This window comes from Marmota monax, unplaced genomic scaffold (genome assembly GCF_021218885.2).
Source record: "Marmota monax isolate L192 unplaced genomic scaffold, Marmota_monax_Labrador192_F-V1.1 WCK01_AAM20220418_F8-fsc00218, whole genome shotgun sequence".
Classification (NCBI taxonomy): domain Eukaryota; kingdom Metazoa; phylum Chordata; class Mammalia; order Rodentia; family Sciuridae; genus Marmota; species Marmota monax.
In genome coordinates this window covers 2,619,072-2,645,370 of record NW_026694764.1, presented here as the reverse complement: position 1 = coordinate 2,645,370, position 26,299 = coordinate 2,619,072, and the positions used below count along the sequence as shown (strand labels likewise).

At 37.2% G+C, this 26,299-nt stretch overlaps 1 protein-coding gene across 2 annotated transcripts in view; it reads right to left on the bottom strand.

Moving 5' to 3' along the window:
• The window catches only part of Ankfy1 (ankyrin repeat and FYVE domain containing 1), a 62,300-nt gene that overhangs the window by 25,469 nt on the left and 10,532 nt on the right, over nt 1-26,299 (bottom strand). For both annotated transcript variants that reach the window (XM_046425099.2, XM_046425100.2), the window contains exons 2-3: nt 14,326-14,518; nt 9,688-9,806 (exon numbers count right to left, since the gene is read on the bottom strand). In XM_046425099.2, coding sequence (XP_046281055.1) covers nt 9,688-9,806; nt 14,326-14,518 — 312 coding nt within the window. The remainder of the gene's footprint in view (nt 1-9,687; nt 9,807-14,325; nt 14,519-26,299) is intronic.

The following is a 26,299-nucleotide window of genomic DNA, read 5'->3' as shown; positions in this document are numbered from 1 at the left end:
TAAAAGGTGAAATAAAAAGGAACCAAAAGTTAATGATGTAGATTCTACAACTGCCTGAGTTCAAATGCCAGTTCTATATTTACTAGGTGAATGACCCCTGGCTAGCTAGTTAATACTGCTATGCTTCATAGTCTCTTATTTAAAATGGAAATAAAGAACAATACTATCTTTGAGTGTTGTTTTAAAGATAAATCAGTCAATAAATGTAAAGCTCTCAGCCACTACTCAGTAAATGCTATTTATAATTTCACTACTATTATAACAACTATATAGAAAATTAATCATAAGGGCAAGAGTACCTATTAAAATAAATTTGAGGTGGGGCTGGGGTTGTGGCTCAGTGATAGAGCACTTGCCTAGTATGTGCGAGGCCCTGGGTTCGATCCTCAGCACCACATAAAAATAAATAAATAAAATAAAGGTATTGTGTCCAACTACAACTAAAAAATAAATTTAAAAAAAATAAATAAAATATTTGAGGTGCAATCAGATTCACACAATGAAAAAGTATCCTAAACTTTTTAGAATATGAGATAAGCCTGGTGCAATGATGCATGCCTGTAATACCAATGACTCAGGAGGCTGAAGCAGGAGTATTCCAAGTTCGAGGCCAGGGTCAGCAACTTAGTGAAACCCTGTCTCAAAATAAAAAATATAAAGGACTGGGGATATTCAGTGATAGAGCACCCACTGGGTTCAAACCTCAGTACCAAAGAAGAAAAGAGGAAAAGATAAATTAGTTACATGATTTAAAAAGAAAAATAAAAGTTGAAAGAATTCCAGAGAAATATTTAATATAGGTAAAAATAAATTATTGAATTGGCTAAACATAAATCAAAAAGAACAATTAAGAAGTCCAAACCAAATTTGAATAAACCAACACAGACAAATTTAGAAAAATCAAAGACTGGAGAGAAAAACATGAAATCAACATTTAGGATTGAGTAAAGGGATATGAGAACAAATAAATTTTTTTGAGCTCTGAGAGAATGAATCCCTAGGCTGGGGCTGAGTTGTTGGCAGGAGGCCATAGGCTGTTTGAGTGTCCACATGATGTGAGAGCTAACTTCCCTTAAAGAGAACAATCCAAAGGAAAGAGCGAGGAGAAAGCCACAATGCTGTTTCCAAACCTATCTCTGAGGTAACATGTTCTCACTTTTATCACATTCTATTCATGAGAAGTGGGTCAGCCTATCTTTAAGAGGGGCATTAGAATCTACTTTTGAAGGGAGGACTATCAAAGAATTTGTGAGCATATTATTTATTTATTATCAGGGCCTTCAATAGCCAGGGGCACTTCACCACTGAGCTACACACCCAGTTTTTTTTTTTTTTTTACTTTGAGATAGGGTCTCAACAGATTGCTTAGGGCCTCTCTAAATTGCTGAGGCTGGCCTCAAACTTGCCTCAGCCTCCCAAGTCACTGGGAACAGGAATGCATCACCACGCTAGGCATATAAGCATATTTTAAAACTTTCATAGATGTCATCAAAAGGAACATAGCAGCAGCAAAATTTAATGCTGAAATTGAAATTCTTGAGCTAGTAGTCACATAATATTCAACAGATGTCAAGTATTGCTGTATCTATTGAAAAGTTGAAATAGCACACAAATCCTCCTGAGTTTGCTGCAGTACCTTGGGGTGCCTCAGAACAGAGTTTGGGAACCTAAACTCATTCCATGTATAATGCAACCTCCTGAGATAGTGTTTCAGTGAATAGCTCTGCTAACCAGAATGAAAAAGAGGAAAGAAAGATGCTTTCTATTCTTTAGAAAGGCTTGACAGGACCCAGAACACATTCCAGGAGAGCTGAATAACTCATACCCTAAGTTCTTATGCCAGGAATCATAAGATCTTTGCTTGAGAAAGCATGCAAGAAACCCTAGCTTCAAAACAGCCATTCTAATGCACTGGAACCTCTCATGTTAGCTGCTAGTGATAAAATGCTGGAGGGGACTATAAATAATCATTGTGCCTGAAGCAAAATAACTGCTTTAACTCAGAAAAACATAAATATAGTACTCTCCTCTGGGCATCAAGATTTGTCATATTCTCTTGGTCTAAAAGCATATCCTTGCTCCAGGAACAGTATCTTTATAAATTTATATATATATTTTAAATATATAATTTTTTATTTTTATTAAGCTATAGTTGACAAATAAAACTACATATATTTATATTATACAACATGATTATTTTGTTTTGTTTTGTTTTTCCAATACTGAGGTCCCAATCCAGAGCCTCAGGCATCCTAGTCGATCATGCACTTTACCACTGAGTTACATCCCCAGACCTAATATGATGTGTGTGTACATATAGATATGTATGTATATATGTGTGTATATATGTATGCTTTGCAAAATGGTTAAAGCAAGCTAATTAACATCTATCACCTCACAAACTTATATATTGACACTTGATAAAAAGCAAATTTAAAACATAAACTGGAAAAAAAAGATAGCCTATTCAATAAATGGTGCTGGGAAAACTGGAAATCCAAATGCAGCACAATGAAATTAAACCTCTCCTCTCACCCTGCACAAAAGTCAACTCAAATTGGATCAAAGACTAGAAGTAGGTCAAATCTTCATCATGTCAGCTTAGGACCTGACTTCTTGAACAAGACTACTAAAGAGCAAGAAGTAAAATCAAGAATCAATAAATGGGCCAGGCATGGTGGCTCCCGCCTGAAATCCCAGCAGCTCCGGAGGCTGAGGCAAGAGGATCACAAATTCAAAGCCCACCCTGGCAATGGCGAGGCACTAAGCAAATCAGTGAGACCCTGTCTCTAAATAAAATACAAACAGAGCTGGGGATGTGGCTGGTACCAAAAAAAAAAAAAAAAAAAAAAAAACTTAGTATATGATATCTGTTGTGTTTTACCAATTCTTTTTTTTTTTTTTCCCTCCCTGTGGTACTAGGGATTGAACCTAGGGGACTCACACAGAGCTACATCCCCATCCCAACTGAAAGCCACATTCCCATTCCAGTCCTTTTTATTTTTGTTTCAAGACAGGGTCTCGCTAAGTTGCCAAGTTTGGCTTCCAACCTGTGATCCTCTTATCTCACTCAGTTTCCCAAGCTGCTAGGATTACAGTATGTAATTTTAGTACACCTAGCTGTACTAAAATTCTTATAATAATCATTAACAGAATTAATAAAAACCTGTCTCAAATAAATTTTAAAAAATTAAAAAGGGCTGGGGATATAGCTTAGTGGTACAGCACCTGTGGGTTCAATCCCTAGTACTGGTAAAAAAAAAAAAAAAAAAAAAAAAGGAAAAGAAAAAAAGAAAAGAAAAAGAATTAAAATTGATTTTGAAGATTTTTTTCCCCCTTTCAAGTGGTAGCGCGCTCGCCTGGCATGCGTGCGGCCCGGGTTCGATTCTCAGCACCACATACAAAGATGTTGTGTTCGCTGAAAACTGAAAATAAATAAATAAATAAATAAATAAAAATGTTTAAAAAAAAAAGAAATCTCAATAAGACAAAAACTTCAAAAGAAAAATGCTGAGGGGACTGGGGTTGTAGTTCAGTGGTAGAGCACTTGCCAGGCATGTGTGAAGCCCTGAGTTCAATCCCTAATCCCACATAAACCTAAATAAACAAAATAAAGGCATTATGTCCATCTACAACTAAAAATATTTTTTAAAAAAAATATTAAGCTTAAGAAATTCATTTTTCTAAGAATATAAGCCTCAAACAAGTAAGAATTTAATTTTATTCACTGTTGTATTGCTAGCACTTTGAAAAAAAACATGCCACAACTTTTGTTATATTGGAGTAATTTCAAAGAGGCTGAACACCAATAAATCCATAAAATGATTTTATCAAGTCTGTTAGTGTGGAAAAGCTCAACTTAAAATATAGCTTTTATGCTATTTATATACTTGTTTACATGAGCCTGTTTTCAATCTCCTTCAAAATGTTGGGCAGCAATGCCATGTTGGTGCTTTTAGGTATCATATAACACAGGCTTCCAAGCAGTTTTAGTTGCTGCAACCCAAGATTTAAGCATTCATACATATCCCCAGAAGGATTGCTGGGAAAAACAAACAGAACCATCCCCCATGACACACTTGAAAGATAAATTTTATAAAGAAAGTAAAGATGCTATAGATTCTATTAGTTATCATTGTAGTTGCCTAAAACCCATTCATTGGTTTTGAAGTAGATCACTCCTGAAAGCAAACCTGATAACAGGATCAATACATGTTTATTATTTACAACAGGAGGAGGGACTTTTCGTTTTTGGTTTGGTTTTTGTAGTGCTGGGGATAGAACCCAGGGCTTTGAACATGCTAGGCAAGTACTCTACAACTAAGCTACATCCCCAGCCCTCCAAGAACATTTAATGGTATTAACATTCTCCTTTCCTACACTCTAGAAAACCTGATTCACTGTGAAGAAACCTTGTGACCAGAAAACACTGAGTTAAAGGTAATTTTAAATGTTAAGCACTAAAAAAGTTCAATACAGCTAGTCATAGTTGTGTAGGTCTATCATCCCAGTGACTCTGAAGGCTGAGGAAAGAGGATTCCAAGTTCCAGGACAGTCACAGCAACTTGGTGAGACCTTGTCTCAAAATATATAAAAAGGGGTAAAGATGTAGCCCAGTGAAAAAGCATCTGTAGGTTCAATCCCAAGTAGCACAATTTAAAAATAAAAAATTCAGCATAAATAAAATTTTAAATCCAATGTTTAAGTAAGGCTTTTTATATCTTAATGCAATTTTCTGTGTTCTTATGTAATTATATTTGTTCCAGAAGAGTCATTTTGTATTTCCACTTATTAATTTTAGTTGCAGTCAATATTTCACAACCACAAATAGAATTAAGATTAACATCTAAGCTATCTGAATTACCTATGACAGTATCATAGAAGTCAGATGAGGTTAAAATTAAAAAGTAAGAATATTTCATAGTTCTGCTGCCCAATTACTTTCTAAAACTGTTCAATAGATTTATAATGTCACTGGCAATGTAGAAGAGCACCAATTTCTTGATCCTCAAAACAATTAGGATCATTATTTTCCATATATTTTTCTCTCTTATAGACTTTGTAAACTGTGTTCAAATACTCAAGACCCTATCATAAGACAGGTGCATGGCACACACCTGTAATCCTAGCAATTCAGATGCCTGAGGCAGGAGGATCACAAATTTGAAATCAGCCTAGCAACATAACAAAACCCTATTTCAATAAAAAATAAAAATGAGTGGGGATATGACTCAGTGATAGTGCATCCCTGGGTTCCATCCCAACTACCAAAAAAAAAAAAGAACCTATCATATATTATACAAAGAATACCCCATGATCTAATGGATTTTAAAACTTACTCATGGAAGGCACAGTGGCACATGCCTGTAATCCCAGCAGTTCAGGAGGCTAAGGAAAGACAATCACAAGTTCAAAGCCAGGCTTAGCAACTTAGTGAGGCCCTAAGCAGCGTGACAAGACCCTGCCTCTAAATAAAATATAAAAAAGGGCTGGGGGCTTTATAATATTAAAAAGTGGCTTAGTGGTTAAGTGCCCTGAGTTCAATCTGTGGTATTAAAAAAAAAAAAAGTTATTTATAATCAGTTCTAAATGAAGTCAGAGGTATGAGGCTAAAAAAGAGTACACTTTAAAAAAACTATATTCTGGGATTACACTCACATGGACTGGTGCCCTTCCAGTAGGGACTGTTTCCCAAGCCATGTTCGCATGTGCACACCTGTATGCATATTTGTGTCTTTTGTGTGCTTACAACTGGACCTCAAGGTAAACCCAAGAAATTATCACAAAGATTCAGAGTTAATTCACAGTAAAGAAGCATGAAATATCAGTTCCCCTAAATCCATGAGATAAATACCTACTTACCCTTTACAACACTGCCCAGGTGTTAACCACTTCTGATACCTTCGTTTTTAATTTTTAATTATTATTATTTTTATTTGTTCTACTTAGTTGTACATGGCAGCAGAATGTATTTTAATTTATTGTACACGAATGCAGTGCAACATTTCAATTCCCTGGTTGTACACGATGTAGACAGACACCATTTGTGCAATCATACATTACCTAGGATAATGATGTCCATCTCATTCCACCATCCTTCCTACCCTCATAACTCCTCCCCACCCTCCCCTTTACCCAATCCAAAGTACCTCAATTCCTCCCATGCTCTGCCCCCCATCATAGATCAGCATCCATTAATCAGAGAAAATATTTGGCCTTTAGTTTTTTGGGGATTCACTTACTTCGCTTAGCATAATATTCTTCAACCCTATGCATTTACCTGTAACTGCCATAATTTCACTCTCTTTTAATGCTGAGTAATATTCCATTGTGTATATATACCACGGTTTCTTTATGCATTCATCTATTGATGGGTATCTAGGTTGGTTCCACAGTTTAGCTATAGTGAATTCAGCTGCTATAAACATTGGTATGGCTGTCACTATAGTATGCTGGTTTTAAGTCCTTTGGGTATATACTGAGGAGTGGGATAGCTGGGTCAAATGGTGTTTCTACTCCCGGTTTTCTGAGGAATCTTCATACTGCTTTCCAAAGTGGTCGCACCAATTTGTAGTCCCACTGGAAATCCATATGTAGCAAAAATGAGTGTCATTTTGAAAGTAGATTCTCCATCACTCATCCTCTTGGGATGGAGACAAATCATTCCCATTGAACCCTGCCCTAATTGAAAATTCATGAATTAAACTATTATCGATTGCTTCAGTCTGTGGATGTCTTTTCCTATAAGATGAGTCTCTTAAAGGCAGAATATTGTTGGATCTTTTTTTTTTTTTTTTGATCCTATCTGCCACTCTACGTCTTTTAATTGATGAGTTTAAGCCATTAACATTCAGGGTTATTATTGAGACATGGTTCATATTGCCAGTCATTTTGGTTTATTTTTGGTTTTTAACTTGACTTGGTTTTTCCTTTGAATTTTCCTTTAGTGTAGTTCCTCCCTTTGCTGATTTTCATGGGTTTTTTTTCTCCTTATGGAATATTTTGCAGAGAATATTCTGTAGTGCAGGCTTTCTTGCTGTAAAATTCTTTTAATTTTTGCTTATCATGGAAGGTTTTTATTTGGTCAACAAATCTGAAGCTTAATTTTGCTGGATATAAGATTCTTGGTTGGCATACATTTTGTTTCAGAGCTTGGCATATGTTGTTCCAGGATCTCCTAGCTCTGATGGTCTGGTTTCCCCCTATATGTAATCTGAAACTTTTCTCTTGCAACTTTTAAAATTCTATCCTTATTCTGTGCTAGGCATTTTCACTATAATATACCTTGGTGTAGATCTGTTATAATTTTGTACATTTGTAAGCCTGTAAGCCTCTTGTATTTGATTTTCCAATTCATTCTTCATGTTTGGGAAATGTCCTGATATTATTTCATTGAAGAGATTGTGCTTTCCTTTGGTTTCCTCTGTGCCTTCCTCTATGCCGATAATTCTTATATTTGGTCTTTTAATGTTGTCCCATAATTCTTCAAGGTTCTGTTCATGGTTTCTCACCATCTTCACTGTGTGGTCAACTTTATTTTCAAGATTATATATTTTGTCCTCATTGCCTTAGGTTCTGTCTTCCAAGGGATCTAGTCTGTTGTTGATGCTTTCTATTGAATTTTTATTTAGTTTATTGTTTCCTTTATTTCAAGGATTTTTTTTTCCACGAGTTTTCTCTCTCTTTCTTGAAGTAATCTTTTGCTACCTGTATTTCCTCTCTTATCTTTTTGTTGGAACTGTCAACTGTTGCCTGTATTTGCTCTCTTAATTCATTCTTTGCTTCTCAGATCATTACATTCTGAACTACTTCCCTGACATTTCACCTACTGTGCTGTCAATGGAATCCAGTCTATTATTGGATCAGCTTGGTTTGTTTGGGTCATTTTCCTCCCGTTTCTTCATATTGTCCACATATCTTCCTCTCTAGCAGTGTGGATTCAAGGGTCACTCTGCTCCTACAGAATGGAGGGCCAGCCAGGGTCGAAGCCATCCACTACTGTTCCTTTCGCCCGGTGGGTGGGCTGGGGTCACAGCAGTCTGCTCCTGATACTTTCTTTATCAGCTCAATTTAGCCTCTTTAGTACCACATAGTTTAGCAATTGTATTACTCTATTTATAATTCTGGCCTAAAATGTTAATTGCCTGTTGTTCCCAACAGAGAATGAGCTCCATATGGCAGGGAAAATATTATAATCATCCTGGTACATGGAAATAGAACCTTATAAATTGGCAAACTTTCTAAATAAAGACATAAATCAGTAGCATTGTCACACAACTTATCACTTCCACAAATATGTCCTTGGTTAGTTGATTATATGTTTATTTATATATGCCGTGCATGATAGGCAAGCATTCTATCACCACACTACACCCCCAACCCAATGTGTCCTAACTTTTGGACTTATGCCTGGATATTCTTCTCATACTATAATTCTCATATTATTAATAGCAGAATAAAATAGCCCAATGTATCCATTACTATTCTTTTAAAATAGTACTTAAAGTGTATAACATTATGTATGAACTGATTACTATACTGAAATAAATTAACCTATCTAACACCTCACATAGTTACCCAAACCTAATCTTTTTTTTTTTTTTTTTTTGAGCGGGGGTGACTGGGACTTGAACCCAGGGGCACTCTACCATTGAGCTAAGTTCCCAGTCTTTGTTCAAAATTTTTTTTCTTTTGAGATAGGATCTCACTAAATTGCTTAGGGCCTCCTTAAGGTAATGAGGCTGATCTCGAATCTTTGATCCTTCTGTCTCAGCCTTTTGAATCACTGGAATTATAGGCATGTACCACTACACCTGGCCCAAAGGTGTTATAATTCTACAGGCTAGCTGAATGCAATGGGGCACACCTATAAACCCAGGAGTTTGGGAGGCTGAGGCAGGAGGACTGTAAGTTCAAAGCCAGCCTCAGCAAAATCTAGGCACTAAGCAACACAGTGAGACCCTATCTCAAAGTTAAAAATAAAAAAGGGCTAGGCATGTGGTTTAGTGGTCAAGTGCCCCTTGGTTCAATCACCAGCGCCCCCCCCCCCAAAAAAAAATTCTAAATGCTAATGATATCCTTTGATTTTAAAGAAAAAAATACTGTTATTCTTTATAGTAACTGTTACTCAGAGTTAAATATTTTCAGAAGAGAAAAAGTATTCTGCAAGTTACAAAATTTTAACCAACCCTGAAGGACTTTCTCCTTACAATACAGGCAGAATTGTTTTTTCTGCACATACTTCTATGTTTATGTCATTATCACTATATAAAATGAGTTTCTGAAAAGCTATTCCTATTTTATGAATCCTAATAACATTTTAGATACTCAAATATTTAAGATTTTTATTAAAGGGGGCTGCAGTTGTGGCTTAGTGGGACAGCCTAGCATATGTGAGGCACTGGGTTTGATTCTCAGCACCACAAATAAATAAATGAATAAAATAAAGGTCAAACAGCTTCTAAAAAAAAAAATTTTAAAATTTTTATTAAGAATTAAACACAAGAATCCACAAATGACAAGCTAAGGAGATTCACCAAATATTTAAGTAGTTCTTGGTCTCCATCAATTGAATAGAAAAATACTTTACTGTCACTAAACCACAAATATTTCAAGATGACACACATAACTTTCTACCAGGAGTTCTTGTACTATCAATTTTGTGTCCCTGATGGGTCAGAGGCTCACCTGACAGGTCCAGTTCCTCAGTGGAAGACAAGTTGGCCAGACTCCAGCTGTCACTACGGGCTGCCAGGACAAACTTATGAGCACTGATGTGCCTGCCTCCAACCTTTATTTTCAGATCACTGGTGAAAAAATTCACAGATATAAAAAGAAAAATATCATCATAATTAGATATAACTAGAATTCACAACTAATAAATACTTGGGTATTGACTGATCAACATGCATCTGCAAAAGAAAAAAATCACAACAAAATTATTTCTATACACTAGCTCTGAATTCTAATGGATCATGTTTATAATATGTTGCTAGAAATGTTTTCTAACTGTTGACTTTAATTCACATGGTATGCAGTGCTTTTAAATATAACTCCTATAAGTTAAGCAGGATGATTAATATTAATATATAAAATAGATTTTTTTTTCAGAATAGATTAAGATAAACCATTAGGAGAGAAAGATAGAAAGATAGAAAGCTTAAACCCTGTGATGACAGCTCTGAAACTATGGTGCTGCTATGCTCTATATTAATGCTCAAGCAAGGTTAAACAGAAAAACTATGAACAAATTAGCTTTGACAAATCAGTCAAGAATATGGAAATCAATACCTGTTCCCAGCAGAAACATTCAGAGCATTTATTAATGAGCATTTAAGAGGAGAAGAAATCTTTAATTTTTTTTTAATTTTTCCATATTTACAACATACCAAATGTGAAAAGAGCTTCCCAAATAGGTATTTACACCTACCTCTGAAATGTCAATGCTAAGGTAGAAATGCACGGGCAAGTAACAATGATGACCCACTGGGCTGACATGAGCATGTGCCATATTGGCAGCAATATGGCAGCAATACAGTCATTCATTATTATCATCCTCTGCTTGTATTTATATATTCCTTTTTATTTTCTTATTACCCTTTAAAATTATTTATATCTTTAGAAATTAAATAGACAAAAACTATTACATGGGGGGAATAAAAGAAAAGAAGCTATTACATGAATTAACTCATCCACATAAAAGGAGACTAACAGAATATTGTTGTTTCTTCTTTTTTATTTTTCATGGTACTAGGAATTGAACCCAGGGCTTCATGCATGCTAGGCAAGCACTCTACCACTGAGCTACATGCCCAGCCCTCCTTTTTAAAAAGGAAAAAAATATATATTTTGAGACAGGGTCCTTTTTTTTTTTTTTTTTAGTTGTAGATGGACACAATACCTTTATTTTATTTATTTACTTTTATGTGGTGCTGAGGATCGAATCCAGTGCCTCGCACATACTAAGGCAAATTCTCTACCACTGAGCTACAACCCCAGCCTGAAGCAGGGTCTTGCCAAATCCCACAGGCTGGCCCCAAATATGAAATTTTCCTGACTCTGCCTTCTGAGTAGCTGGGGTTATGGATATGCACCATTTCACCCAGCTCAAATATTGGTTCCATGTTAACACTTGATAAATTATGCCCCACAAAATAGTGTCTAGAACAAGCTTTATAATTACATAAGAGCATTGATAGTTGTAGTTCTATTAAAAGACCAAGCTGTAACTCATTAGACCACAAGATTAAGAATATTTATTATTGTAAGTTGTTATAGTAAAAACAATGTATTCGTCAATAAAGAAGAAATAGAACTAATATTCTATTTAAAACAACATAAAACCGCCTCAAATTACATACAATGGTAGTTTTAAGAACTGAATGAAAATACAAACTATTTAGAAAACACATGGTGGCATGTGCCTGTAATCCCAGTCAGTGAACTTAGAAGGCTGAGACAGGAGGATCATGAGTTTAAGGCCACCCTAAGCAACTTAATGAGACCCAGTCTCAAAATAAAAGTAAAAAAAGGTCTGGGAATATAGGTGCCTTTGAGGTCAATCCCCAGTACAATAAAAAGGAATTCAATTCTGGGCTGGGGTTGTGGCTCAGAAGTAGAATGCTTGCCTAGCACATGCAAGGCCCTGAGTTTGATCCTCAGCAGCACATAAAAATAAATAAACAAAATAAAGGTATTGTGTCCAACTACAACTAAAAAATAAAATATCAAAAAAAAATTTTAAAAAAAAGGAAATAGATTCTAAAAACTTAAATGGATTTTCATTGTCTGTACTGTTTCAACTATAAGTCCAAAAGCCTCAAAAATATTCTAAAACTAAATATTTCTATAACACTATTCATAAATATCAGGTCAATTTTTTTCTGTCTTTTATAGTCTGACATACCAAAGGGAAATAAAGATAAGGATTTTATTAATAATTTTCAAACACACAAATCAGAACCAGGGGTATAGCTCAGCGGCACAGGACCTGTCTAGCATGTGAAAGACCCTGGGTTTGATCCCCAACACTGCAGAAAAGTAAATTTAAAAAGAGGATTTTCTTTAAAATATGAAAACTAGGATGCTATCACTGGAGAGCATATATAAATAAAGTTTCTTGCTAGAGTTTCTCAAACATTTCAATGAGAAAAACCACAAACTTGGTTGGTAAAATATTGAATCCAATAAAAAATATATACATCATTTTTAACTACCTTATGGGGACAAAAGCCTTCTCTTGACCTAAAATAAAAGATATGTACCCGTTTCTTCCACATTTCTCAACATAAAAAATTTCAAACTGTATATCAGTTACCACAGTTATCAAAATGCACATAAAAATAATAGTTCTTCAACAAAATGCAGGTTATGAGACAAAGGTAGTTTTTTACTATCTTGGCAAGAAGATACTTGCTTTAAAAATTGATTTCTCAATTTTAGTTATCCCCATCTCAAGGGCTCAGTCCTTTATGAAGGTTCCATTCCCCACCTCTTACTCAATTATAGATAATAGGGCTGGGATATAGCTCAGATATTAGAGTGCTTGCCTTGAATGCACAGAGCCCTAGGTTCAATTCCCAGCACCACAAAAAAAAAAAAAAATCAAAACAATTATAGATAATAGTAGATAATAAGATAAGTATTCAACCTTCTTTAGGGAAAAGGCAGGTTTTAAAAGCTGAAGGGAGACACACTGGCATTATAAAACCATACTATAACTGAGCAAGTAAAAAGTGACCAGAGTGGAATCTGCCCGTTCTCATTCCCATTATCTCCTAGAAAGACTACAACATAATGAATATAGTCAAATGACATGTAATTGAGAAGATAAATGATGGGAGTCAACGGAGAAAAGACTTTAAGCATGGGAGAGACATGTCAGTAACAGACTTATGTTGGACTCCCTTGGGCCAGCAGGAAACAGTTTCCATTTGTCTATAGAAAACAGCAGGAGGAAAGACAATGAACTATATTTGACAAGAAGCTACACATGTATTCAATTTGTGTAACTTTCCTTTACTCAGAATAAATACCTATTCTTTTTGGAGGGGAGGAAAGGTATTAGAGTTTTCTTCCTTTTGGAAATGATTAAGATGGTAAATAGTAGTTCAAGATTTTGATCTACTATTATAATTTATTTGGAAATATCACCAATTCTTACCTAGTCCAATCATCTATGTCCCTTAGAGCAATATCCTTTCTTCTATGCACACTCACACCTTTTTTTTCCATATCCACCATCCCAATTTAGTCCTCCATTATTTCTGATTTGTACCACATGCGACATCACAAGTGCTCTCCCTGCTCTTTTCTCTAGTTTCACTTATATGACCTGAGCAGGTTCATCTTCCTAAATACCACTTGCATTATGAAAATCTTCAAACTCAAAAACACTCTACTGTACTTCCTGAAGGATCATGTCCACACTCCTCACCTGAGCATCCATCCTACCTTTTTCACCTCTCCTACTGCTCTCCTTGTAGGTTACTACATACCCTAAACTGTCCTCTAAACTCTCTGTTTCTCTGAGCCTTTTCTTAGTCACTGCCCTTACTTATAGTATCAATGTCTTTACATACTGAATTCCATCCATTCTTTAACATCTACCTCAAAATTCATTTAATAACAACAGCTGACAATTAGGCACTTACAATATGCCATGCACTACCCTAAGTACTTAACATGTATTTATTAAGTAAAGCCTCACAATGACCTTTAGGTAAGTAGTAAATCCATCATACAGATTAGGAACTTGAGATGTGATATGGCTTGAAATCACACAGCTAGTAAACGGCCAGTTGGGATTCTTCTGATTCATCATCTTCTTTTTTTAACATAGGGTCTCACTAACTGGCCAAGGCTGGCCTAAAACTGGCAGTCCTCCTGCCTCAACCTCCTGAGTAGCTGGGATTACAGGTGTGTGACACCATGCCCAGCACCAGCTGAGTTTCGAACACAGGCTATATGGCACCACAATTCAACAGCCAAGCTATATTGCCCACTAGACCTAGGATGGCTTAGATCTAGGATGACTTTCACCATCTGAAGAGAAAGGAACCTCTCCCCTTCGGATTCCCAGATATGTAAGCTAATTTCTGTTCAAATTAGCAAAGCTATCACCATGATTCCCCACTTTGTGCTAGACAGAAGCAATAAAAAAGAAAAAAACTTTGCTTCAAGGAACTTAAATGCTAGGGAATAAAGGCTTGCTAATAATTCTGATTAGAGAGAAATAAATTTGGCAAGAAAATAAACAGTTGCAGTATGTTGTGATGTGGCCCAGGAGAAAAGCAAGAGGGCTCACTTCTGTGTATAAGACCTCACCTGTACTGCTCTTGCTCATACAGGTCCGCCACTATCGTCAGCAACCGGCTGATGAAGGACTCACTGCTGTTTTCCTTGTTTGCTTGTGCAGCCAAAAGAGTGCATCTCTTCTCTGTCTCTGCCAATTTCTTCTGCAGCTTGACATACTCTTGCCGGAGAAGCATCAAGTGCTTCTCCAACTTGGACACCTCCTCTGAAAGGGAAACAAAGAAGCAAGTTTACTAGTGCAGGCATAAAGCAGATAGCATTCACTATGCCTTCATCCCACAGATGGGAAGTGAAAAAAATGATGAGTTACATGACAATTCTATTACTTGATTATAGTCCTACAGGATCAGGAATGGTCTTATTTCCAGATGCTGGTCACTGGGCCAAGAAAATCATCATACATATACAAATTTGCAGGCTCTGCCCTGCAAATTCCTTATCGTAAAGTCAGGCACCTCAAGAAAAAAAGGCTATCAAAATCACCTAGGAGATTTTTTTCAAACCACTAATAGTAATAACTTTTACTATTAGTGGTTTGAAATAAGCTTTACAAGAATTCTCTCATATAATCTTCATGACAACCCTATGATGTAGGCACTATCACCAGTAACACTTCACTGAAAAGAACACGGGGGTACAGGGAAACTATGAATTTGCCCAAGGTCAGAAATCTTCTGAGAAACAGGGCTGATGAATGAGCACAGGCATTTGTATTCTAAGAGCTGCGATTCTAGCAACCGCCACCCTGCACTACCTTGACACCATCCTTCTTCAGGTGAGGACTGAGGCGGTCCATAATGGTTCAAATATGTTCATATTGCAGAGTTGTGCTGTGACAGATAAAAAGGTTAAAAACCACTGTATCTGATCAATAAAATTCAGTGAAAACTTACCCTGTGGCTACTGGGTGCCTGACACTCTGCAATAGTAAGCAAAATCAGATCTATCTGAAATTTTATTACTGGGGGAAATACATATAACTCAAATTATTGTTATTTTCATTTATAACAACTAAGACAATAAAAGATGAAACTATATTCTGACTTAGATTGCCAGAAAGCAAAAACAGTGATGAGAGACTAGAAAGACATTTAATTTAGGAGGTCAGGGAAGGGTCCTCTAGGGAAGTATGAAATTTCCCTCCTGTTTTAAGTGGCTTTGGAATTTTGGTAGGGCACAGGATTGGGAAACTGTGCAAACTGGTACCTCTACAAATCAAGACCCCTAATTATGAAACCACAATGATTTTACAATCATCCTCTTGGCCTTGGTTCCCCCACCACAGTTATTTCAAATCTTGACACTGCCCTCATGCCCTTCCCCCATCCAATCTGCCTCCTTCTCAGCCAATGTCCTGAAAAACACAAGAGTTACTGCCAATAACACCCACCATTTTAGCAAATACTCCCATCTATCCCAAGTTTCTTCCGCAAAAGCACCGCCCCCATCTAAGCTCTAAATCCCATTCCTTTCTCTTTGTCCTCAGGATCTTTGCTTATCATCAACTTCATCATCCAGCAACTTTGATCTTTCCATCAATGGGTGCTTCTCATAATCAATGGGTTCAAATCCTTATTAAAGCAAAACCCTTCTTTCATACCACATCTGAACAACCTCCACCCTTCCATCTCTAGCTACCACACTAGTTACCTTACTAGTAATTCACCTGCCATTCCCTCATTCTGTCTCCACCTACCTTGAAACTCCTTTCACCAAGGACCTTGACAAATCCAATACACTCTTGCCAGTGGTTCTCCTCTTAAACCTCTATGACATAGCAGATGACACTGTTGTGGATACCTCTTTTCTTCTTATTTCAGTAAATACAATGCCATCCTTTCTCCAATTCTGGTTCTCTCTTTCAAATATGTCCTTATAACCTCCACACATGACTATATGGACACTCCTTAGACCTCTTCTCAAATATACATTCTCCCCCAAGGGAAGTTCAGCAAGATCTCTAGTCTATGCTGATACCACAATTTAGGTACCAGTAATCCAGAGATCCATCTCTCTAGTTCAAATCGCTCTTCTCTGATTCATCTATCTAAATGTCCAACATTCTAGTGCTCCACAGACACCTCTAATTTGTTTTGCTCAAAACAAAACTTGAAGCAAATTTGTACTTCTCTCCGTGGCCCCATACTAATAAATTACACTAAAGTCCATCCTTGTTACCCAAAATGTTATGTGGGAATAGACTTAGATGTCTCCTACTCAGTCACATCCAACACTCGCTCAGCAAAAAACTACTGACTTTCCTACCTACACATCACAGAGAATCCTTCCTGTCTTCTGTATTTCCATTTCTACTATGACTTTAATTCAGGTTCTCAGTTATCATTATCAGACCTCCTTCAAGGTGAAAGGATTCACTCTGAGTCTCAGAATCTAACACAGAGCCTAACACACAAGTGCTCACTAAGTATCTAATTAATTAAATTGAACAAATAAAATCCATGAAAAGAGAATTCTTTTCCTTTCATCAACATCAACCCTCTCAAAAGTGGATGTGTAACCGATGTGAATCTGCAATATGTATATGGGGTAAAAATGGGAGTTCATAATCTGCTTGAATCAAATGTATGAAATATAATATGTCAAGAGCTTTGTAATGTTTTGAACAACAACTAATAAAAAAAAAGACTATATTAAAAAAAAAAAAAAAATCAACCCTCTCCCACCTGCCACCCAATAGCTGATTCTTTATAAATGTGAAAACAAGAAAAAAATGGCTCAAAACCTACAGAAAGCTGGTGCTACATGCCTATAATCCCAGCTATATGGGAGGCTGAGACAGGGGGATCACAAGTTCAAGGCCAGCTTGGGCAATTCAGTGAGACCTGTCTCAAAATACAAAAAGCGATGGAGAAGTAGCTCAGTGGCAGAGCTCTATACTAGCATGCACAAGGCCCTGGATTCACTCCCCTGTAGCATACAGACACACCGACAAATGGTCAAATCAAAAGTGGCAGATGAGCTTACAGTTATTCTGCAACCATTTACCATTTTCAAAGACGTATGTAATATCAAATTTAGATGTTCAAATAATAATAGTAAAATTTTAAAAATTAAAAAGCAGCCTGTAAAATTATAATTCCAGTTTTATATAAATACTCACTTATGAAGAGTTAAAAGACAGATACCACAAAATATCAGTAGGTCTTCTGAGGAGGAGGGATTTTTATTCTTTACATTTTCTGTATATTTCAAGTGTTCTATAACAAATACATCCTACTTTCCTAATTAGAAAAAGCCTTTCAAGAGAAATTTATTTAAATACAATAAAGTATCTTCTTCATACATGTAATAGGAATTTTTTTTAAGTGATCTACATTAAATAAATGCCTGGAGTTAAAAAACAAAAACAAAAACAAAAAAAACCTGGATGTCAAGCCAGGTGCAGTGGCACACACTTGCAATCCCAGCAGCTCTCTAGAGGCTGAGGCAAGAGGATTATAAATTCAAAGCCAGCCTCAGCAATTTAGGCAGACCCTAAGAACTTAGTGAGATCCTGTCTCAAAAAGTAAAAAGGGCTGGAGATGTGGCTCAGTGGTTAATTTCCTGGTAACAACAATGACATCAAAAATTGGATGCTAAGTCTCAGGTATAAAACAATATCCTTGGAATTCTGCTTTTAGCTACTAAACTGATCAATGTGCTAATGAATTACTTATAAACAGAAATTTCCTATAACAAACTTTTTTCAAAATATTTGGCCTACTTAAGGGGGGAGAAAAAGAACACCTGGAGGTTGAACTCAGGGGAACGCTACCATTGAACTACCTCCAGCCCCTTTTTAGGATTCATTTATAAACAGGGTCTCAAAGTTGCTGAAGCTAACCTTGAACTACACAGCAGGGATTACAAGTGTGCACCACAACTGGTCTATTAATATTTAAAATAAACATTGCTTTGGACTGGGGATGTAGCAAAATGGTAGAATCCTTGCCTAGCAAGCATGAGGCCCTAGGTTCAATTCCCAGCACCATGAGAACAAGCAAACAAAACACTGCTTGAAAAATGCTGGCTAAAGGCGATGCTGGCTCAGTGTTGCCTGGCATGCATGAAGCCCTGGCTTCAAACCCCGGCACTGGAAAAAAAAAAAAAAAAAAAAACTTTGGCTAAAGGAAAGTAGTAGTATTTAAAATGACACTGACATGCCTCCCTAGCTGCCAAACCCCACAGCTGGCCTACTGGTCCCTGCCAAGAAGTGATGTAGCAATAGAGTGGCAGCCCTGAGGCACAGTAGGCCAGCCTTGAGGTGAGCTAGAGAAAGCTGACCCTGTCACTCCAAGGCAGCCATCCTGCAGAGTCTGGGTGCCTGCTCAGAAGTGCACCACAGGCAGAGCTACAAACACCCCACTAAGCATGTGCAATCAATGGTCAACCTCCTGCTTCCTGATGAAAAAATAGAAGTAGAACAGATGTGAATGAAAGTTGGGACTAAAAAATTGACCAATAGTATTAGTACAATTCCAAACCCTAATTAGCATAAATTTGGACCACAAGCAATGAATCAAGTGCTATATAAATCCCTAGAGTAGCACAAGCAGATGGCAAAAACCTGGTATTGGGACCCCTCTTGCACTGCAGGAGTTCAATTCCTGTTTCTATTCTTTGGTAAATCCTACTCTTACACTCACTCATCTGTCTGTGGAGTTCGATCTTCAAATTCACGAAACAAAAACCCAGAAAGAAGAAATTAAAGGTGAGCTGCTGGGGTTTGCTGCAACATTAAAGGGCATGCATGGCCTGTCTATCATTAAGACCTGCAATATTTCTCAGCTGCAGAGGCTTGCAGCTTGTGCAGACCCCACCTGCCAGCAAAAGCTGTGAATCCGTTTCATCTCAAAACTCCATTTCAATACTACTGTATTTTTCAAATCTCAGCAAGTTGCATATGCAGTTACACCAAACCTCTTGGATAGACTCAGCTCTGAGCTTTTAATCTAGTGTGACAAATTTACACAGGTCTTTGGTTTTTCCAGAGTTCACAGTGACTTAGACTAAAGGACCAAGAAACTGCAACTGTTCACCTTGAACGGGAAACATGAGCAGAGCAGTAAATTTACGTGACAGTAAATTTATCTGGAGAGAAAGAAATGGAGACCAGGCATGGTGGCACATGCCTGTAAACCCAGCAGCTCGGGAAGCCGAGGCAGGAGCATCATGAGTTCAAAGCCAGCCTCTGTAATTTAGAGAGGCACTAAGCAACTCAGTGAGACCTGTCTCTAAATAAAATACAAAATAGGGCTGGGGATGTAGCTCAGTGATCAAGTGCCCCTGAGTTCAATCCCTAGTACCAACAAATAAACAAACAAATAAAATGACAATGGATTTCTAAGTGTCGTAATAGGATATGTAGAAGGGCATACAATTAAAACTGACAAATTTCTTTCAAGGAGTTTGGGATATAGCTCAGTGGGAGTACTTGTCTAGCATGCACAAGGCCTTGGGTTAGATTCTTAACATCAAAAAACAAAAAAGGAACAAATTTCCTTTCAAAAACTTCTGGCAGAATCACTTGTAGTGAAGTGAATCTATGGTTGTCAGAAGTCATGAAAACAGTATGTGTGGAGGAACGGCAGAAATGTGGTAACTGGGTACCGAAGAGTGCCCTCTAGGGTACTGTCAATATATTTTTAAATTTTTACTTAGTGGTATGTACATATTTCACTTTGACAATTTGCTGACCTCTCTGTACATTTAGAATTTGTGCTTTTCTGTACTTTTTTTTTTCAATTACAAAGTTAAAACCAAACACATGGTTCTAGAGTCAAAGTAATGAGGATCTAAATCCTTCAATAACTAGCTATAAGCCCAATGGTTCATTTCCCTGAGCTTCATTTTATTTTACAAGAGGAAAATCTGGGCTGGGGATGTAGCTCAAGCAGTAGCGCGCTTGCCTGGCATGCATGTGGCCCGGGTTCGATCCTCAGCACCACATACAAACAATGATGTTGTGGCTGCTGAAAACTAAAAAATAAATATTAAAATTCTCTCTCTCCCTCCCTCTCCCTTTAAAAAAAAAAAAGGAAAATCTACATCTCAATGTTGTTATCAGAACTAAATAAAGACTACTGTGATTGGCACATGTATTCAAAATTGTAAACTATTAGTTTACTTTTTTCTTTTTATTTGAGTCATGAAAAGTAGAATGAGATTCAAAGAACTAAGATTGACCAATTACTCCATTACATATGATGTGTCAAAATGCATTCTACTGTCATGTATAACTAATTAGAACAACAACAAGAAAAAAGATTGACCAATTAAAGCCATAAAAAATTACGGGGCAGGGGTGGGGGGGGTGGGGTTGTAGCTCAGTGGTAGAGTGCTTGCCTAGCACATATGAGGCCTGGGGTTCAATCCTCAGCACCACATAAAGGTAAATAAATAAAGACATTGTATCCATCTACAAAAACTTAAAAAAGAAAATTAATAAGACATTAATATGAAATATGAAGTCATGAACAAAAGTAAAAACAAATGAAAAGAACTACTAAATAAAGAATGAGCTACTTTAAATAACTGCATCACCTCATAGGAAGTCTGAATTGGCAATTACAGAACCAAAAGGTGTAAAGCCCAACATGCTTTAAAAATCATCACCTTTATCCACTTGAAAGAGGTACAAGTCAGGCTGCTCTTTAAAAAATCTTCTCAAGCCAGGAGCGGTGACTGGGGAAGTTGAGGAAGGAGGATCACAAGATCAAGTTCGACCTCAACAACTTAGTGAAACTCTTTCTCAAATTTAAAAATAAAATGGGCTGGGGGATGTTAATGGTAGAGCACCCCAGGATTCAATCTCCAGTACTGCCAAAACAAACAAACAAACAAACAAACAAACAAACCCTCTAAGAGGCAACTCCCAGACAACCATAACAAAAAGTATAACATCTATATAGTTGATCAATCTAGAAATAGCAATATAAGCATTATCACTTAGAGGTAAATAAGGAAGAAACAAGCAAAAAGAGTGAATGAGTGAGCAAGACTGAGGGGTAGGTAGAAAGAGAAGGCAAAATTTACTTTTTGTCAAGTCACACACAGACTGTCCTTGGAATATCACCATTTAGACAGAATCCCAACTAACATTTTGTTTGTTGTTTCGTTTTTTTTTTTTTTTCTTTTCTTTTCATTCATTGATTTGTCCAGAGTTTTAATTCTTAAGAAGACAGGTACAGGGCTGGGGATGTGGCTCAAGCGGTAGCGTGCTCACCAGGCATGCATGAGGCCCGGGTTCGATCCTCAGCACCACATACAAACAAAGATGTTGTGTCCGCCAAAAACTAAAAAAAATAAATATTAAAATTCTCTCTCTCTCTCCCTGTCTTTAAAAAAAAAAAGAAGAAGAAGAAGAAGAAGAAGACAGGTATATAATCTAGTCATACATCAAAAATGAAGCACCTATGAAGTACCACTGTCAAGGTAAAAACAACCACCTCAGCATCTGTTTTTACCAAGTTACAGGGTAATAGTGAAGATGGGCAATTAAGCCAATTCAGTAAAATTTAAAAGCTTTCTGACAAGGGTTACAATTACAGTGTGAAAAGACCCATCTGGCTTAAGCTAATGCAAAGAAAACAACCAAGAGTTTTTCTTCAAAAGATTTTTTAAAAGCTCATAAGGGTTTGTAACATAGTGGGCCCACAAAATGTAAGGACAATACTTAAGTTTTTTACTTTCTGGGTCAGATCCTCCTTGTAAACTAACATGAGTCAACAACATGTTTTGTCAAGCAGACATTAATACATAAACGCTATACATTCTTTCCGAGAAATACAAATAATTATAAGCACTGGCCAGACATTGTGGTGCAGGCCTATAATTCCAGGGACTTGGGAAGCTGAGGCAGGAGACTTGCAAGTGCAAGTAACTTAACAAGACCCTGTCTCAAAATAAAAAATAAAAAGGGCTGGGGATGTCACTCAGTGATAAAGTACCCTGGGTTCAATTCCTAGTACCCAAAATAATAATAATAGTAACAACAGCAACAAGAGTAAATCCAAGCACATCCTAGTCTTCCAAGAACTCACTACCAAAACCCCGCCACTCACAGGCCTCACAAAAGTCAACTAAAAAGGAGGGCCAGCCTCACACTGTGGGGCATGCCTGTAATCCCAGCTGTTGAGAGCCACAGCCAAAGGGACCCCAACAAACTTCCAGCTGCCAGCTGATGATTGGCTCACAGCGGCCCCAGCAAACTTCTAGCTGCCAACTGATTGGCTCCTCTGCCGTGATGCTCATTGGGCTGTTTACCCGCCCTTTCAGACCACAGAGCTGCTCATTGGGGGACTTTTTTGGCTCCGCCCATGCAACCCAGCCAATCTCCCTCAAGAGCAGGAGGAGTGGGGGAGGTGGAGAGGCTTGTGGGAAGTCGGTGGTGGCAGTTGGGCTCTGAGGGTTTTTCCTGAGGAGCTGTGTGGTGTGGTGTGGTGTGTGTGTTCTAAAAATAAAGTTTGTTTCTTTTGACAAGTGGCTCCTGAATTGTGCCCAGCCAGACTGCAGCACCCAGCACCTTTGGAGACTGAGGCAGGAGAATTTTGAGTTCAAAGCCAGCCTCAGCAAGAATGAGGTGCTAAGTAACTCAGTGAGACCTGGTCTGTAAATAAAATACAAAATAGGGCTGGGGATGTGGCTCAGTGGTTGAGTGCCCCTGGATTCACACCCCAGTACCAAAAAAAAAAGAAAGAAAGAAAGAAAAAGAAAAAGAAAAGAAAATACATGTGGAAAACTGAGAATTCATACCACATTGAATCAAATGTATGATATGTCAAGATCATTGTATTGTCTCGAGCAACTAATAAAAAAATTAAAAAAAAAAAAAAAGAAAGAAAGGGAAAAGAAAAGAAAGACCATTGCATATTTCATCTGGCTAGTTCAACCTAGGTGTTGAAGAATTACATCCCACCTTCAAAGAGACAGCTTCTAAGTTGTCGTTTTTTCATTTTGGGGTGGGTTTTTTTTGTTGTTGTTTGGTTTTTTGTTTTGTTTTGTTTTGTATGTGTGAGAGAGAGAGAGAGAGAGAGAGAGAATATAGGGGGTGGGGGGTACTGGAAACTAAACTCAGTGGCATTTTATCACTATATCCCCATCCTTTTTTATTTTGAGACGGGGTCTTGCTAAGCTACTCAGGCTGATCTGGAACTTGTGATCCTTCTTCCTCTACTTCCTGAAATTACAGGTACCCCTGGTAGTTTCCAAGTTTTTTCAGGTAACTTGTACCTGTGGATACAAAATTTTTCTTCCACAAAGCAAACTGAACCATCTAAGCTTGATTTAATCACACTATATTCTAAGCAAATTGAGCATTTTGCTCCTTAAGAACCCCAACCCAGCTGGGCACAGCAGCACATCAGTAATCCCAGCTACTCAAGAGGTGAGGCAGGAGGATCATTTGAGCCCAAGAGTTTGAAACCAGCCTGGTCAACACAGCAATACTCAGTCTCAAAAAAAAAAAAAAAAAAAAGAGAGAGAGAGATCACTTAGTACAATATCTGGTTTAGTAAGGTTTGTCACTGCTACTACTACATAGCTAATTTTCACCTGGGGTTTCTTCTTCCTTCCAACTTTCCTTTTGAAAAATAAGCCTACAAACTTAAATAATAGATAAAGCCTACAATTTCACCAGAAGAGCTACAGGCTATCACTGAAGCAACTTCCTTTACAATTTTATCATGTTTCTTTCACCAAAATACCCATTTGTTCTTTCCAGTGCAGACTGGGGCCAGGAATTTTAATAAGCATCCTTTCTGATACTTTATGAGTCTTGATATAATCAAAGATGCTTAAGACAAAAAAGTGTGCATTCACTATGAATAGAATTGGGCTACAACAGAACCCAATGTCTACTGAAAACAAAAGTTAATCATGTCTTGGGAAGTTACATGGGACAGTTAGGAAATGGAGCAACAATAATATTATAATATTCATTTTTTTAGTACTGGGAACTGAACTCTGGGGCATTCATCCACTGAGCCATATTCCCAGCTCTATTTTATATTTTATTTAGAGACAGGGTCTGAGTTGCTTAGTGCCTTGCTTTTGCTAAGGCTGGCTTTGAACTTATGATCCTCCTGCCTCAGCCTCCCGAGCTGCTGGGACCACAGGTATGAGCCATTGCATCCAGCTATAATATTCTTTTTAAGTTAGGAGCTGCCAAACTTTTCTGTAAAGGGCTGGACAGTAAATATTTGATGCTCTATGTGTACAGTCTCAATGGCACTACTCAACTCTGCTGTTGTAACACAAAATCACAAATGAATATGTGACTGTGTTCTCTAAAAACCTTATTTATAGACACTAAAAATTAAATTGTGTTATTTTCACATATTTTTCTTCAACCACTTAAAATACGGTTTAAATATATAATACTTAGTATGTATATGTTATAAAAATATATAATTATGACATTATAAGATGCAATGTTATATATATTTTATATATGTATGTATATATTCATTCATTCATTCATTCATTCATTCATTCTTGGCTTGAGACTACAAAAAAAATAAGTTAACAAGTCCCAGTTCAAATCTGGCTGAGAGGCCATGGTTTACCAACCTCTATCCTAGGTGATTTTTAAAGAATTAATGTATCGGGGCTGGGATGTGGCTCAAGCGGTAGCGCGCTCGCCTGGCATGCGTGCGGCCCGGGTTCGATCCTCAGCACCACATACAAACAAAGATGTTGTGTCCGCCAAATACTAAAAAATAAATATTAAAAAATTCTCTCTCTCTCTCTACCTCTATCTCTCTCACTCTCTCTTTAAAAAAAAAAAAAAAAAAAAAAGAATTAATGTATCAAAATGATAGACCAAACAAAAGGGAAGCAAACGCCTAGCATCCTACATTGTTCCACTTCCTCTTACCAGTCCCCAAGCCACTAGAACATCCCTTGCACCTTCAAGGTGTGCTCCTCTCCAGGGTCACTTACGTGCCATTCTATGCAGGCTCATGATTTTCCAACCTGGACAAACTTCTCTTCCACAATGTTACACTGCAAACTGCCTAGTCTATTTCTTCAAAAGACTGTATCTTCTTCTTCTCCACCAATTTCTCAAGAGAGTTCTCTTTTTTTTTTTTTTTTTAAATATATTTTTAGTTGTAGATGGACACAATACTTTTATTTTATTTGCATATTTTTATGTGGTGCCGGGGATTGAACTCAGTGCCTCATGCATGCTAGGCAAGCACTCTGCCCACTGAGCCACAATTCCACCCCCAAGAGAGTTCTCTTGAGTCACTATTTCCTAGCCTCCCTAATCTGAAATTTGGCTTCTATCCATACTACTCTACTAGCCTTAATCACAATGATAAAACTGCCCATTCAACTGCCTTTTCCAATTTATTCTCCAAGTTTCTCAAACTTTCTATAGTCCAGTTCTCAATTAGCTTATCCTTCTTGAAACTCTTTGTTTTGGCTTCCTACCTCTGAACTTTTCTTAGAGATCTACCTTTCTTAGAGATCCTTTGTCTCCTACCGTGAATACCTACTTTCTAATAGGACACAAATCCTGCTGGGTAGGGTAGCACATATCTGTAATCCCAGCTATTTGGGAGGCTGAGGTAGGAGGAATGTCAAAATTGAAAATTTTTTAAAAATCTGGGTATATAGCTCAGTGGTAGAATACTTGTCCAGCATGCACCAGGCCCTGGTTCAGTTCTCAGAATACAATCAATCAATAAAAATAAAAGAACACAATCCTTCAAGGTTCAGACCTAGAACTTACTTTCTAAATTTTCTTCCTTAAATAATGTCTCATTCACACCCATACTTTCTACTGTTGGTACTATGTAAATTTTCCAAAAATCTCCCTCCCCTTCAACAGTTCCTAATATAAGGATGACTCATTGAAAAAACACATTCAACAAGTCCAAAACCAACCTTAACGTCTTCCTCAAATCAATCTCTTTTTCCTCCTTCCATTTCATTTGTTATCCAGACTTGAAAGCTCTGTGTTATTATGTACAAAATGTGA